The sequence below is a fragment of the Acinonyx jubatus genome, chromosome B3, assembly GCF_027475565.1.
Source record: "Acinonyx jubatus isolate Ajub_Pintada_27869175 chromosome B3, VMU_Ajub_asm_v1.0, whole genome shotgun sequence".
NCBI classification, from domain to species: domain Eukaryota; kingdom Metazoa; phylum Chordata; class Mammalia; order Carnivora; family Felidae; genus Acinonyx; species Acinonyx jubatus.
In genome coordinates this window covers 99,864,700-99,880,467 of record NC_069386.1, presented here as the reverse complement: position 1 = coordinate 99,880,467, position 15,768 = coordinate 99,864,700, and the positions used below count along the sequence as shown (strand labels likewise).

At 43.3% G+C, this 15,768-nt stretch overlaps 1 protein-coding gene and 1 long non-coding RNA gene across 3 annotated transcripts in view; one reads left to right on the top strand and one right to left on the bottom strand.

Annotated features, from left to right (window-relative positions):
- Positions 1-7,194, bottom strand: part of CGRRF1 (cell growth regulator with ring finger domain 1) — a 29,499-nt gene extending 22,305 nt beyond the window's left edge. The window contains exon 1 of one of the 2 annotated variants that reach the window (XM_015082551.3): positions 7,062-7,194. In XM_015082551.3, the coding sequence (XP_014938037.1) occupies positions 7,062-7,165 (104 nt within the window). In that variant the 5' untranslated portion in view covers positions 7,166-7,194. Of the gene's footprint in view, positions 1-6,790; positions 6,925-7,061 lie in introns of those variants that run through there. The other variant, XM_027065745.2, reaches the window with a different exon arrangement.
- Positions 7,195-7,208: 14 nt separating this feature from the next.
- Positions 7,209-13,591, top strand: LOC128316038 (uncharacterized). The gene is made up of 3 exons (XR_008299411.1): positions 7,209-7,526; positions 10,469-10,589; positions 13,285-13,591. It is a non-coding gene; the product is annotated as an uncharacterized LOC128316038 (long non-coding RNA).
- Positions 13,592-15,768: the final 2,177 nt, after the last annotated feature.

Sequence of the window (15,768 nt, the reverse complement as noted above, 5' to 3'; positions counted from 1 at the left end):
CTGTTACATTTTTATACTTATTCCTCCTGGATTTTTCTATACTTCTGGTTCTTCCCATTTCTAAGTTGTTTGTTGCACTTCTTCATATTGTTTAAACTTCCAGCACAGCAATGATCTGTGGACTTTCAATTCTGACCACATTTTTCATACTGCCTATATAATTAATGTCTTACCCCACACACACTTCCAAAGCTTCTCACCAGAGGCTGAACTGGTAGACTGGACCTCCCTTCTTTGTGTCTGGAGTCTCAGGGAGCCCCTCGTAAATAAAGTTTACTTTGAAGCTAAAATTTTAGGTTCGGTTGTAAACAGTTTTGATCACCCATTCAGCCTTGAGTTCTCAAGCCAATCAGAAAACTAACAGGCAGTTGTTAACTTGGGCTGGGCAGGGCTTCTCTCCCGGTGGTCTCCCAAAGACGGTCTCACACAGCTAGCTGGATGCTGACACTAGGTCAGGATATAAAGACCATTCATGGGGAAGCCCTTGGTGGGGGGAGGATGTTTGTCTCTGAGGGAACCACTGTGCTAACGATAAGACTTTGGGAAAGTGACACAATCTCTGAAATTCTGTGCCTTTATTTGTAAAATGAAGGATTAGAACAAGTGATCTTAAGGCCCTACGAAGGTTTGAAATGCCATTTCTAAGTACTTTTTTTGTTACTTGTTTATTTATTTTTGAGAGCGTGGGGGGGGGGGGGGACAGAAGATCCCAAGCAGGCTCCATGCTGACAGCAGCAAGCCTGATGTAGGGCTCGATCTCACCAACCGTGAGATCATGACCTGAACCGAAGTCCGATGCTCAACCGACTGAGCCACCCAGGCACCCCTGAAATGCCATTTCTAACAGTTTTGTGTTTTCCTCTAGATGATTTCAAGAAAACTCTTTCCAACGCAAGTGTATTTGGTACCCTAAGCAAATACAAACTAAAGTCATAGCCTTTTCCTAAGGAGGAATGTGGGCCTCATCACCAACCTTCTCACACACACACACACCTACTGCATTTGACAAGTGGGATGAGAAATGGTCAAGGTCAGTGTATCAGGCAGGGCTGGCAGGAACTGGAAGCCACATCTGCTATTTAAACACAAAGAATTTAATACTAATATAAAGAACTGTTCATCAAGTACTGAAGACTGAAACACTAGGATACACTGAGGTATCCTAGCAAGAAGCAGTTCGCCCTCCTTGGACTGGGGAAACAAAGGGAAGAGTGGGGATTAATGTCATTTAGAAACTTGGATAAGGGACCCCCCAGAGGTGGCATGCAGACTGGTGGTGGGAGTGCTGGGCAGCCAGTACTGTTATCTCTGGAGGTGTACGATAAGGCTAGTTCTAGGTATGAGGAAAAACTGTAAATTGTAAATAAACTGCTGGTTCTCAGGCCAGCTGCCACTGCCAGGATAAAGGCGAGTGCTGCAGGAACACAGACCAGAAAAAGGAAGCAAACTGTTAAGAGGAAGTCCTTTCTTCCTCTTCTAGCCTTCCAGTTTCTTTCTAGCATCACCTATTGGCAGACCCTAATCGGGGGCAAACTAGCACAAGAGAAATGCAGTTTGCAAAGTCCCAGCCCCAGTATCACCAAACAGAGTACAGAAGAGCATGTTTGCAGTTGAGAAAGAACAACCTCTAAGGAAGATCTGGCAGATGATTTACAGTTATGGCCTTGCGGAAGCACTGAAGGATATGGGGTCCTTCCTCAAGGGGACCTGATCTCCCCTTTAATTAGAGGCTCCAGGTCTATGGACTGGCTTATATCTATAAACTGGGTGAAAGGTGGTAACTCTCCACTGTTGTGACCCAAGTCAGGTTTCCTGCTCCAGACATGAAGTTTTTCCTATGTAGTTCATGTAGCGTTTAGTAGGCTACGCATCTTTTTTATTCCTAGAGGCACTGTAAACCATTAGTCACTGCCAAAGATCCTTGTGGGCCAAAACAATCTCCACTTTGTCCTCCATTGCCCATTATGGAACACAAGTCAACCCTGACTCCTGTGAGGTGCCCCTGGACCTCACATCAGGAGCTCCCACTATCATAGACTATAAAGAACAGAAATTTTCAAGGATACAAGTCTCTTCTTGGAAATTTATTTCTCAGTGCTTTCATGAAAAGTCTATCTTCTGTGCACTCTTGAAGGATACAATAGGTGGGTGGGTGTGCAAGTTGCACATATTAAATCCAGTCCAATATTCCTATTTTCCTAAGCCTTCAGATTCTTTCCTCATTATGACAGGAAAGTTTTCTCCATCTTAACCTTATTATATATAGGCCACCACTGAGTCCAAATTTTAGTCAACCAAATCTGAGTTAATACTTTAGATTCAGAATTTCTTGAGAACAAAGCCAGATCAATAAATTTTATCTGATTTAGTGTTACAGTTTCTCCTCCCTGGCCTAACCTATTTACAATCTGTTCTCACACATACTCCTCCTTCCCAATGATACAAATTAGTAAAATTTTGCAATTCTTTTCGAGGCTAGGCTCTTTCCAACCAGGTTATATTTTGTCCCTGTCCTTTGGAGCATGAAGAGATCTAGGCCTCATAGCAATAGGTTACAGAGATAGGTCTGAGTAAAGACATCCTTTGCAAAGCAATTACCCTATGCAAGGTTATTACAGGACCTTCAAGCAAGGGAAGGCCAATTTTCTCACACATGGAAAGCAGGCTGCTTCCAACAAGGGAGAGTCAGAATGACTGGGGTTTCAAGATTCTCAGCTTTATCCAAGTCAATTTAGATGTCTCCAGTCTAAGTCTAAGGGCTCTACTTTTTTCCACTCAGTGTCCTAAATGAGCCCACATTCCTCCTTAGGAAAAGGCTATGACTTTAGTTTGTATTTGCTTAGGGTGCCAAATACACTTGCATTGGAAAGAATTTTCTTGAAACCATCTAGAGGAAAACACAAAACTGTTAGAAATGGCATTTCAGGGGTGCCTGGGTGGCTCAGTCGGTTGAGCATCGGACTTCGGTTCAGGTCATGATCTCACAGTTGGTGAGATTGAGCCCTACATCAGGCTTGCTGCTGTCAGCATGGAGCCTGCTTGGGATCTTCTGTTCCCCGCCCCCCACCCCTAATTCTATTCCCAGCGCAATTAAAACTATGTTCAATGTTTAGTTCTGGGGCTATATGAAATAAAGTGCTTTAGAACCACAGAATCTTTGATTCTGGACTCTAAGACTTGACCTGGGTGTTTTAAGATCTTAGCTTGTCATTTTCTTTCTGTAAGGGCTCCAGTGGTCTCAGACAACCACCTAACTATCCCTCAGTCCTTGTAGTCAAAAAGTACTTTAGCCACTGGGTCCCCAAAGCACTTAACGTCAGAAATCATTTTATCACAATCAACCAAAAATAGTCATTTAATGAACTGTGATGCCAATACATGCCATGCATTACTAGGACCTTTTATCCCATTGACAAAGAGCTAAAGATACGACCAAAGCAATCTGTGAAGCCCATCTTTGAGAGGTTCTCCCCCAGGATCCCAATCTTAGTAACAATTTCTTTATTAATATCTTTTGTAAGTCCAATCAGGAGACCAAAAGCACACCAGTTATTTTAACAGGGAGAATTTTTTTTTAAGTTTACTTATTTATTTTGAGAGAGAGAGAGAGAGAGAGAGAGAGAGAGAGAATCTCAAGCAGGCTCTGCACTGTCAGCATGGAGCCCGATGCGGAGCTTGAACCCACAAACTGTGAGATCATGACCTGACCCAAAATCAAGAGTTGGATGCTTAGCCAACTAAGTCACCCAGGCGCCCCTAACAGAGAGAATTTAATATGAAGAATTGTTAACCAGATATTGAAGAACTGTAAAAGCAAAAAGGGGACAGTGACTATCATAGAAGTAGTACCAGTAGGAAGAAGCTATCACTCCTAGAACAGTAATAGAGGAGAGTTACTACAGCTTAGAAGTTTGGAGAAGGACCCCCATGGAGCTGGGGCTCAGATCTCAGGAAAGGTATTGGTATCTTTGAAGGGGTGTGATAGGCGGTTCTAAGAGAGTGCAAAACTATAAACTGAAAACACTGGGACCAACTGTTAATGGCAGAGTGAGGCACTATCTCTGTGGTGAGACAGACAAGAAAAAGAGTCACACAGGAAGCAGCAAGGCCTGGTGTCCTCTAGCCTTCCATTCTCCCTCCCCTGCTGGCAAAGCCTGCTTGGCAGCCAGACAGCAAAGAAGAAATGTGGTTTAGAGGTTCTGTCCCAGATTCACATAACAGAATATAAAGAGGTGCAACAAAGCTGAGGGACAAAAGCTTCATGACCTGTAGTCAAGAGGAAGCAGGGAGCAGCTGCAGCGTCAGGGTCCCTCGTTATTTGAAACTGGTAAAGGAGGTATGGCATTTTGGTCTCCTTTCTGTACAGTGCCTGGCAAATAGCAAGAGCCTAATAAGCTACTAGAGCTCACAGAAACCACCACCGAGTTAAATAGAAATACCATACTCTCAGTGGCATGATTTTTGGCCATTGCTATTGGGATTCCAATAGTCAGATGTTCCTGTTTTTTCTCCACTCCCACACAGTGCAAGCAGACAAGGAGAACAGTAGAAAGAAGCAGTGGGAAAGAAAATCAGAGTAGTATTGAGATAACAGCCATTACAGCGAAGACACAAGACCAACAGGGATTATATTTGGGGAGGTTAAAAAAAATGACATGGGGGAGGGCGCCTGGGTGGCTCTGTTGGTTAAGCATCCGACTCTTGGTTTCGGCTCAGGTCATGATCTGACGGCTTTGTGGATTCAAGCCCCACATCAGGCTCTGTGCTGACAGTGCAGAGCCTGCTTGGGATTCTCTCTCCCCCTCTCTCTGTGCCCCTCCCCCAGATGTACTCTCTGTCTCTCTCAAAATAAGTAAATAAACTTTAAAAAGAAATAACATGGGTGAAAAGCACAGTGGTTTAATGAGTTTACCTTCGGTCTGAGGTACTATTGGAAAGCTGCTTTTGTGATATCTAAATGGTTTTCTTTGTTTCTGCTCAATGAATCTGTTGCCTTGGCTTAGATTAGCAAATAAACACTAGTAAAAAGTTGATCTACATGGACAAAGCTAACCAAGGTACAGGGAACCAAGACTCAACATAACTGGTTAGGTCCAAATCAGAATGAAAGTGACTGGCACTTACATGGTCTTGTGGCCTCAGCAATGCATAGCCCAGACTTCCAAAAATTCTACAATTACCTGGCCTTCTACCCTTCCAAAGTCATACCTCAGTGGAGTGGTTAGGCAATCATTAAGTCTCAAAACAAATCTTAAAACTGGGCAGAGCCAGAATTTGAATCTAGGCCCGTCTGACTCCAAAGTCTGTTTCTTAACCACTATAAACATGAGGTTCCTGATTACCTTTACCCACAGATGCCACTGTCATTATCAATACGGCCCTCATTCATTTTTCTCTTCCCAATACTATAGATAGATATCTAAGATATCTAACTAGTTGGCCTACTGAAAATTAAAATTTAGGGATATAATGCAATGATCAACTAGTTACCTATTGGAAGAAAATTACATTTAATGGAAGAGAATTACATTTCTTTAAGGGAATAATACTAACACTATAGTCATTAAGAAATCCTGTGTAAAGACTGCTTTTCTCACTTGGGCAACCAAGTTGTAAATCCAATTACAAACTTTCTTGAAATGAACAATAAATAGCAATAAAATTTGATGAACCAAGAATAACACATTGTGTTAAGACTCGTCTTAGTCTTCTCCTACCCACAAACAAGGAATTTTGTGCTCTACTGCTGGCAGAGTGGGAAACAGTATGGAAATGTTAAAACTGTGCTTAGTTTTGAAAGATGGCATATAGTTTCAGAAACTAAAAAGGGCTTGTTTCCGGGGTGCCTAGGTGGCTCAGTTAGTTTAGCATCTGACTTTGGCTCAGGTCATGATCTCACGGTTTGTGGGTTCGAGCCCCACGTCAGGTTCTGTGCTGATAGCTCAGAGCCTGGAACCTGCTTCAGATTCTGGGTCTCCCTCGCTGTCTGTCCCTCCCCCACTCGCACTCTGTCTCTCAAAAATAAATAAATGTTAAAAAAGGGAAGGGGGCTTGTTTCCTGTCTGTACAGTAATCCCATATATGTGATCACAGGTTATTTTAAAACTCATTTTACACAGGCTGAGCTATTCAATAACACATTTCCTCTGCCCCTCTGCTCATGTTGTATCTCTGAAATGCATTCTATTCTCTACCATAAACATTTAACTCCATTTGTTTCTCAAAATACTTATTCTTCAAAATCCAACCCATGTTTCTCTCCTCAGTGGATGAATTAGAAAGATGGTTTCAACTAGCTGTATTCATAAGGCTTCTCTAAACATGATATAATGGCACCTCCTCAAGAGAGAAATTTTAGAATCTCTGAGCTAGAAGAACGGCTCAGGGATTATCTGTCTACTCTCCTTGTCTCCAATGGGTAAACTGTCCCCACGCGTTAATATAACTTATCTCAAAGGTCTTTTCTACCTCTAAAATTGTGACTTCATAACTCTTTCGACTAAATATTACTCCAAATGGCGTGGAATTTATCTAGAGACCATTAAATTCTCAAACGGTAACAGAGTTCAGAGTTACGCTGAAAGATCTGAGGCCAAGTGCTCAGTTCTGGTCAGAACAACAATCAACTGTGTTTACTGTCCACGTCGGCGCACTGTAGCGCAGGTGACTGACTTCACTCTGGGCACACAGTAGGCCCCAATCCGGGACAGAAGCCTGCTGGACAAGCACTCTATCCCAACACCAAGACGAGGCCGTCACGAACTGCTAGACACAAAGCTGGGTAAAATACCTCAATCCGGCACCACCCCCAGATGCCTGCAGCGACAGGGACGGCACAGTGATGCACAGCAGCGATGCAGGTGCGCCCCGCACCTAGTTTTCCTCCAGGAGCCAGTAGGAGTTCTCGACACCAGCTCCCCTACAGCCACAGGCGCCTCAGCCCCACAGCACCCCCGCCCCGCCTCCGATGCTCGCCCCTGCCCCCCGCCCGCTGCTCTCCGCGACCCCACGCCCCAGCGGTCCGCCCCTGTGTTCCTTGTTTCTAACTACGGGGCACTTACCATCCCAATACCAGGCCAGTGGTCACGATGAAGCAGGTAAAGACCACCGCAATGTAGAAAAGCGGCGAATACTCATACAGCGTTACTAGAAACACCGCGGCCATCAGGATGTCCAAAACTGAGCCGAGCTCCAGCCACCCAGCCCAGCCCACCCCGCTGGGGTAAAAGCCACTACGGCGCCCCGGAGCTGACAAACTTTGTAGATCCGCACTCGCCCCGGGTTCTCCGGCTAGTCTTCGGGGCAACCTCTCAGGCTGCGGGAGCCGGCGTGCCAATCACAACGGTGCCTGCAGGGCTGGCCCCGCCTCTACTGCTTCCGTCCCGAGCTATTGGCTTCGCAGAGGGGCGGTGCCTGGCTCGACTCACCGGATTGGTACCCAGCGAGCGTCTGTCTGTCCTAGAGGTCAAGGCTTTTCTGCAGCAAATTCTAAACACGTATGCCGGCCATCTCTGTCCAAGGCTCAGGTAAGGTTTTCTGATGGCACAGAGAGGAGGCACAGTGAGAAATCCACGTCATAGAGTCTAAATCCCGCATATGAGATCCGCGGCAAATTTGGGAGGAGGAGAGCCTGCATTTTGGGTTCTACAAAGTGAAGTAACCTCACACCTGCTCTTATTTTATCTAGAAAAGTTACGATTATACGAAACACCGAAAGGAGTCTCGCAAGCAGTTTATGAGCCTTGCCAGCCTTTCAAGTTGGATTTCATGATAGAGGAAAATTAGCGTTGCCTATCAAGATTCTCATAGAAGCAAATCAACTGCCCTCCCACATCCCATTCCTTTTCTCCTCTCCCTACACCCCTCAAATTGAATTAGATATTTGAATATTTGTATTAATTTTTACTTTAATAATAATTTTAAATATGTATTTATAATTTTTTTGTAAACGAGCAGAGGCCTTTAAGTAAAGAAAGGAGCGAAATGCTCGTCTCCTCTCCTCATCCCCATACAGTCAACTACATCAAGGTAGCCTTTCTAGAAGTCTCTCACAACTCCATTGACTTCGTATAGGTTTGTGTTTAGCCCTTAGGCCACCCCCAGTTACCACAGAGACAGGGAAATGTAATCTTTTATTCTCAGCAGCAACATCCCTTGCTACAAATCAGAGTTTTGTTATCAAGGAAAAAAGGGACAGAGGACCATGGGATGGATCACTAGTAGCCCCTCCACACTCCCAAATCACTAGTAAAATTAGTGCTAGAGAAACACGAGCTAAATTTGTTCTAAGGGTTCGCATATATCTTGGCAAATGACCATGTATTGTGTACTCTCTGGAGTAGTGCTGTGTAAGAAACTTGCTTCAACAATATAATTTTTAACAACTACATATGTGATTTGTGAAATTATATAGTTTATTTATGGTTGGGCAACATTTTAAATATGTAAAAAATTTTTTAAGTTTATTTATTTTTGTGAGAGAGGGGGTTGGGGGAGGCACAGAGAGAAAGGGAGAGAGGGAGAGAGAGAGAATCCCAAGCAGGCTCCACACCATCAGCACAGAGCCCCATGTCACGAAACGGTGAGATCATGATCTGGGATGGAACGGAACGGAGAGTCAGACACTTAACTGACTGAGCCACCCAGGCACCCCTGATTTTTTTTTTTAATGTTTATTTTTGAGATGGGGGGGAGGAGGAGGGGAAAGAGGGAGGGGCAGAGAGAGAGGGAGACAGAATCCGAAGTAGGCTGCAGTCTCTGAGCTCTCAGCACAGAGCCAGATACAGAACTCAAACTCACAAATGTTGAGATCATGACCTGAGCCAAAGTGGGATGCTTAACTGACTGAGCCACCCAGGTGCCCCACAATTTTTTATTATCATAAACAACGTTGCAGTGAACAATCGTAAAGCTAAATCATTTCCGTAGGTGAATTCTTAGAGTTGGAAATTTTAGTTCAAAAAGTATGTACATTTTAAGCCTTTGAAGAAACAATGTTATCCAGAAATAATTGTACCGATTTTTGCTCCCACCCTTTCATCCTCAGTTTTGCAATCATTTGATATTGTCACTTAACAAAAATCTCGGCCAGTGTGAAAGGCAATTTTATTGCAATAAACAATAAAGAGTTTTCATAATAAACAGAGGGAGTTCCAAGGTAAAGTAGTATATTAAAAATATGCCTATAATTTTGCTCTCTCCCAAAACTCCACTAAAACTACAGTAAAGGGATGTAAAAAAATAATAAGTCAACAAAAACAGGAAATAAAATAAGAACAGCACATATTGGAAGATGGAAAACAGCTGAACAAGGATAATTCACTAACCAGGCCATGAAAGTCAAATCCCAAACCAGCAGTAGAGAAAACTGAGATTCAACTTGATTTACACTGAAAAAGTCTCAAAAAAAAACAGGAACTAACACAAATTTAATTCAAGCCTTTATTTCCCGTTTAGGTATCTGCTACAACCATTCAAACGTTGGTTCCAACATTGATTCTTTCTAACACATAATACACAATACACAGTACAGGCAAAAAATTCTTTTTAACACATATCTTTTACTTTTAAACATATATCTTATTTCATTCCACCACCCCAAATCCTTAATTGCCGTGCTATATATTCTTTATGATCAAGACTCAAGTTCCTTGTTTGAACCATCTCTACATGACTAACCTCTTACCTACTCATTCAGAAAATGTTGAGTGTCAGATATGTTCCAGACACTGTAGAAGGCATTAGGGATACAATAATAAGCCAAAAATGATATAGCTATGTTCTCATGGAATTTATCATTTAATGGAAAAGACAAGCATTAACCAAAGAATCTTGAACAAAATATAAAGGCAAAATTATAATAAATGCCATTAAAAAGAGGTACATGGAGCTATGAGGGCATATAACAGGGGAATGGTGAAATACAAGGAAGATTGGGAAAGTCTTCCACGAAAAACAGATGATTGAGCTGAGACCTAATGGATAGAGATGTACCAGGCAAAGGGACAGGAAGGGAGAAAACATTTAGGGCAGAAGCTACAGCATGTGCAAAGGCTCTGAGGAGGGAGAAATCCTAGCACACCTGAGAAAATGAAAAGCCAATGTGACTAAAGCATGGAGAGGGAGGAGAAACATGCTATGAGATAAAAAGTGGCGATAAGTAGGGCCCAGACCACATGAGTATTGCTATTTTAACTGCACAGCTGTACCTTTAGAGCAATGAGAAGCCACTGATATGATTGAAAAAGGAGCATGTTATGGACTGAATTGTGTCCCCCTAAAATTCATACGCTGAAGTTCTAGTCCGTAGTGTGACTGTATTTGGAGATAGGGCCTTTAAGGAAGTAAGATTAAGTGAAGGTTAAGTGAAGTCATAAGGGTAGGAAGCTAATTCAATAGGAGTAGTGTTCTTGTGGGAAAAAAAAAAAAAAGGAAGAGACACCAGAGATTACTCTCTGTCTCTGTGCAGGTGTATACAGAGGAAAGGCCATGTGGGACACAGTGAGAAGGCAGTCCTGCCTGCAAACCAAGAGAGTTCTCTCCAGAAAGTCTGCTGGCACCTTGATCTTGGGCTTTTAGCCTCAAGAACTGTGAGAAAATTAATTTCTTTTGTTTTAGCCACTTGGTCCGTGGTTTTCTATTATGGCAGTCAGGCAGACTAATACAGGGAGTGACATTCTGTTTGCATTTCCAATCAGTCCCTTAGGCTCCTGTGTAGAAAAGCTATTGGAAGGAGGTTAGGATGGATGTGAGTGAATAGGGGGCTATCCATAAACAGATTCTTTTAAAAGTCCAGGCAAGAAGTATTGTTAACTCTGACTAGGATAGTCATGAGGACTTGCAGTAAGGTGGATTATTAGAAATTATCCCAACTGTAAGTGAAAACAAACAAACAAACAAAAAAACCACACACCAGTATCTCACTGGAGATAGAAAAGTATTTCTTTTTTAAGTGAAAGTCTAGAGGTAGATTAATCCAGGACTGTTATGGTGTCCACAGTACAAGAGTATCGGTGAGAGTGCACTGAGTGCAAGGGACTCAGGCTTCTATTTTGTTCCACCATGTGTAGCCCCATCCCTAAGATCACCTCCTGTTTAAGATGCTTGTTGTAGCTTTAGCCACCGTTTCAATATTCTTGTTAGCAGGAAGGAGCAGGGGCACCTGAGTGGCTTAGTCTGTTGAGCGTCCGGCTTCAGCTCAGGTCATGATCTCATGGTTCATGGGTTCGAGCCCTGCATCAGGCTCTGTGCTGACAGCTCGGAGCCTGGAGCCTGCTTCAAATTCTGTGTCTCCCTCTCTCTCTGCCCCTGCCCTGTTCGTGCTTTGTCTCTCTCTCAAAAATAAATAAACATTAAAAATTTTTTTTAAAAAAGGAAGGAGGAAAGAGAGGGAGAATGAGAAAACACTTCAATTTAAGGAAACTCTAAGGATACATCCCTCATTCCATTGGCCACAACTCAGCCTGGTGTCTACCTTTAACTGGAAGGGAGGTTGGAAAATGCAGTTTTTGTTCAGGGTAGTCACCTCTGCTGTTGAACACTATTGCTGCTGTTCAAGATGGTGTAGAGCCAAATGCAAATCCTCTCCTTCTTTCTTAAAGGGAAAGTGGACTACCAATTCCAGTCCCTTCAGGTTCTCCAATACCATACCTATTTGGATGCTACAGCTCCTCCCAGGCCCCACCCCTTTCCCAATCTGAGACTGCAGTCTGGAGGGGAAGCCAGAACAGGTTGGATTTGACGGAAGGCTGCACTTAGGCCCCTCCTTCTTGTCACTCCACCACATTGGAAGGGAAAGACTTCCTTCCCCTCCTTCCCACTTGGCAGATACATGCCTTCTGTCATGACCTCAGTTTCCTCTACCACATGGCATATACTAAATGCCACTTTTAATTTTGCCATGGCCAGGACTTTGAAATGTTAATAGAGCTCTAAAACTTGATAAAACCTTTCTCTGTAGCGTCTGCTTTTTCTAGTTTACTGTGTTTCTGGGGACTCAAAAATCCCATTTTGGCAGTTGAAAGCTGCTTGCTCTCTTTTGCATTCCCAACATCACAGTTCTATTTATCCTTTGAAGTTTATACATGCTCCTGACTGACCAAGGAGAAGGTCTCAGAAGAGAAATGCAGGAAAATATGAATGTGGTTTTAAAAATTATTATCTGCATTATATATTTTTCTTGGAGCTACTAACCCTTTCATTTTATATGGCCTTTCTCTAGCCCACACATTATTTCTTGGAAGAGCAAATTTATCTCTATTTTGAGGACACCAGTAGGAGGAACATAATAAGCATCATAACTTTGAGACAGGCACTGCACAACAGAACTGAATGAATGTGCAATTTAGGTCTGTTCCCATAGATGACAGGAATTGTGAAAAATCTTGTAGTACCTTGGCAGAACTTAACTCTTTCTTGCTCATTGAACTTCCTAAGCGTCTCTAGTAAAAACCTCCCATGGTCTTAGCTGTTGGGCTTCTGCCATCTATACATACTATGTGGCAGAAGGCTACCTGAAGCCCACCCCAACTGAGCTGCCACTGTTGATTTATATGGTACATGGTCTGTGGCCCAAAGCTTAGGACATTCACCTAGAACAGTTCTCAACTGGGGGTGATTTCCCACCCCTGTGCCCTAGCAACATTTGACAACATCTGGGCACTTTTGGTTCACAACGGGGGAGGTGCTACTGGCCTCCAGTGGGTAGAGGCCAAGGATGCTGCTGAACACCCTACAGTGCATAGCACAGTGCACCCACAACAAAGAATTATTTAACTCCAAATGTCAGTATTGCTAAAGCTGAGAAACCCTGATACAGAAAATTTTTTTGATTCTGGGCACTTCTCACCAAATCACTGGCTGTATGTGGATCCAGACCATGTCTTCCCTGGATTACCGCAGTAGTCTCCTCAATGGTTTTCTTGCTTCTTTATCTCCCATGGTCTATTCTTTTGTTTTGTTTTACTTTTTTAAAATTTAAATTTTCATTTACGTACAATAAAATGCATTATGTTCCGTGTACAGTTCTATGAGTTTTAACAAATGTATAGAGGTCATAGGACACTACCACAATCAAGATACAGAATGGCAGCTCAATTTTCAAAGTCTTTATTATGCTGTTTGGGACTGTCCCTCACACGAGCCACTCTGGGGTTAATTTGAGTCTTGGCAATGGTTTATGTTGTAGTTCAGTTCTCCTAGGCTTTGCTATGCTTCTGTGGGTGTGTTCTGCACGTGTGGAGCTTGGGTATGTGCCCTGTGTCAGTTTCAATCTGTCCTCTTTAGGGCTTCGCCTACACCTTTGGGCTCCCAGAGGCCCCCTCTGCCTGTTCTTCTAGCCTGAAAGATGCGGATGTTCAGAGTATTTGCACTGTATACTGTCCTGTAGTTGTGTGTGACTGAGCTTGTCCTTCAGGCGAAATGACAAGAAAAAGGTAGGAAAAAAAAAGTCACTGGGATACCTCCATCACTCTGTGCACAACAAGGGCCCCTTTTCAAATTCCTTGCATCGATTTTCTCTCAGGGTTGAGGTGCCTGTGCCCCTGCCCTGCTGAGACAGTGCTAACACATTGGTGTTGCCCTCAGGGCTGAGCGAGGAGAGGAAAAAAGGGTTGGGGTGGGGTGGGGTAATTCCTTCCACATTTTCCTGTTACACACTCTTCCCTGATCCATCCTGCTCAGGCAATAAAGGAGAAAAAAACCAACTAGAAAACTCACTGGCACCATACTGGTCATTCTTCAGGATCTGCCTTCTTGTGGTGTGTAAGGCCTAAAATTAAGGTCTCCTATCATGTGCTGCCGTGACATTCAGGGATATTGGGAATGACCCAACTGCAAGTTGTTCTCCCTACTCTGCTCGCACAGATAAGGTTCCCTAACCAGACAACCCTCATCATGGGGACCAGACACAGTGCCTGCTCATCCTTGAGTGGTAGGTTCCAGTTCCCTGCCAGCCTGGGCACCACACCCTCTTGAGACTACAAAGCCTGCCTCACACAGCCTCTTCACTGTGCTCCCAAGGGCAGCTCCCTGTAGCCTTGCATGACATTTGCTGTCCCCCTCCCCCAGCCTGTGAGTACATGTGACTAAAAAACTGCCATCAGTCTCATCTGTCCAGTGTTAAGTTTTATGTGTTTGGCTATCCCCATAACCCTAGAGCCATCACAGACCCTTCACAAACAGGATGAAGAGGAGGCCATCAACACTTTCCTTCTTCAATCCACTGGCTATTTTGTTATTATTTACTCTTTAGAGGCCTCAGGTAGTTGTTTTTATGTTCTGTCCAGAGCTTTTAGTTGTAATCAGTGAGAAAGAAGAGACTGCAGCTTGGTTACTCTCTCCTGGCTGCCTCTGGAAATCCCTTTATCTCTATAGTCTAACCCAACAACAGAAGGGTCTTCTTAAAAGGACACAGAAGTCAGAATGATCCTGCTAAAATGCATAAGAGACTACATCATTCCCCTCCTCAATCTCTCTCTCTCCAATAACACTGTATCTTGACTCCGTAAATGCCAAAGTCCCTATGATTATTTACAAGGCTGTTGGACCCAGGCCTCCAATTTTATCTATGACCTCATCTACAATTCAACCCAGCTCATCCACTCCAGTCATTTGATTCCTTTTTTGTTCCCGGCAACAACATGCATGCTTCTGCCTCCGGGGCCTTTGCAATGTTATTCCCTCTGTGTGGAATGTTCCCCCAGATATTCACATGGCTAATCTCCACAGCTTCAAATCTGTGTTCAGACATGACCTTCCTAGTGCGGACTAGGACTACTACCTACTAGTTAAAATCACAAATCCCTCATCCCCTGTATTCCCAATCTCTCTTTTCCTATTTCTCCCCTACCCCAACACTAATCACCTTCTAACATACAATAGTGTTTACAAATTTATTATTCTTATTGCCTGATACGTCCTCCTCCCATTAGAATGTTAGTTCCATGATGGTAGGGATTTTTAGTCTGTTTTGAATCTTGGTGCCCAGGACAGAGCTGATTACATAATGTGCCCTCAGTAACTATTTATTGATGGAATAAATGGGTGGGAATATATAAGTAATATAAACATACTTTAGCAAAGGTGCTGTTACCGAGAATAACGGACTTAGAAAAAATTCAGGCCAGGGGCGCCTGGGTGGCGCAGTCGGTTAAGCGTCCGACTTCAGCCAGGTCACGATCTTGCGGTCCGTGAGTTCGAGCCCCTGCGTCAGGCTCCGGGCTGATGGCTCAGAGCCTGGAGCCTGTTTCCGATTCTGTGTCTCCCTCTCTCTCTGCCCCTCCCCCGTTCATGCTCTGTCTCTCTCTGTCCCAAAAATAAATAAACGTTGAAAAAAAAATTAAAAAAAAAAAAAGAAAAGAAAAAATTCAGGCCAGAAAAGATTATTTTAGTTCTGATCTTCCCTCAATTTTTAATTAGAATTCTCCTTTACTATTGACCCTGATCAATAGTCAAATGCTTCCCTGGGACAAAACACGTTCTAGTGATCGCAACACAGCTTAGCGTTGATAGGTTCTTGACCTTTTTAGAGGGGTTAGCCAGGCAGAAAAGTTCTGGAAAAACATTCTGGAACTTCACACACACATATCTCCCCACCTCTGTGAATGACCCAAGCCAGAATGGCATTTCTAAACCTCCTTTAACATAGATACCATGTTGTTGTTGTTGTTAAATTATGTTCTATAGACTGAGTTTGAAGTTTCTGTACATAGTCTATATTAATTTTATATCTCCCATAAAATAAAATAAATCGTTTTCAACAGTGTCCTT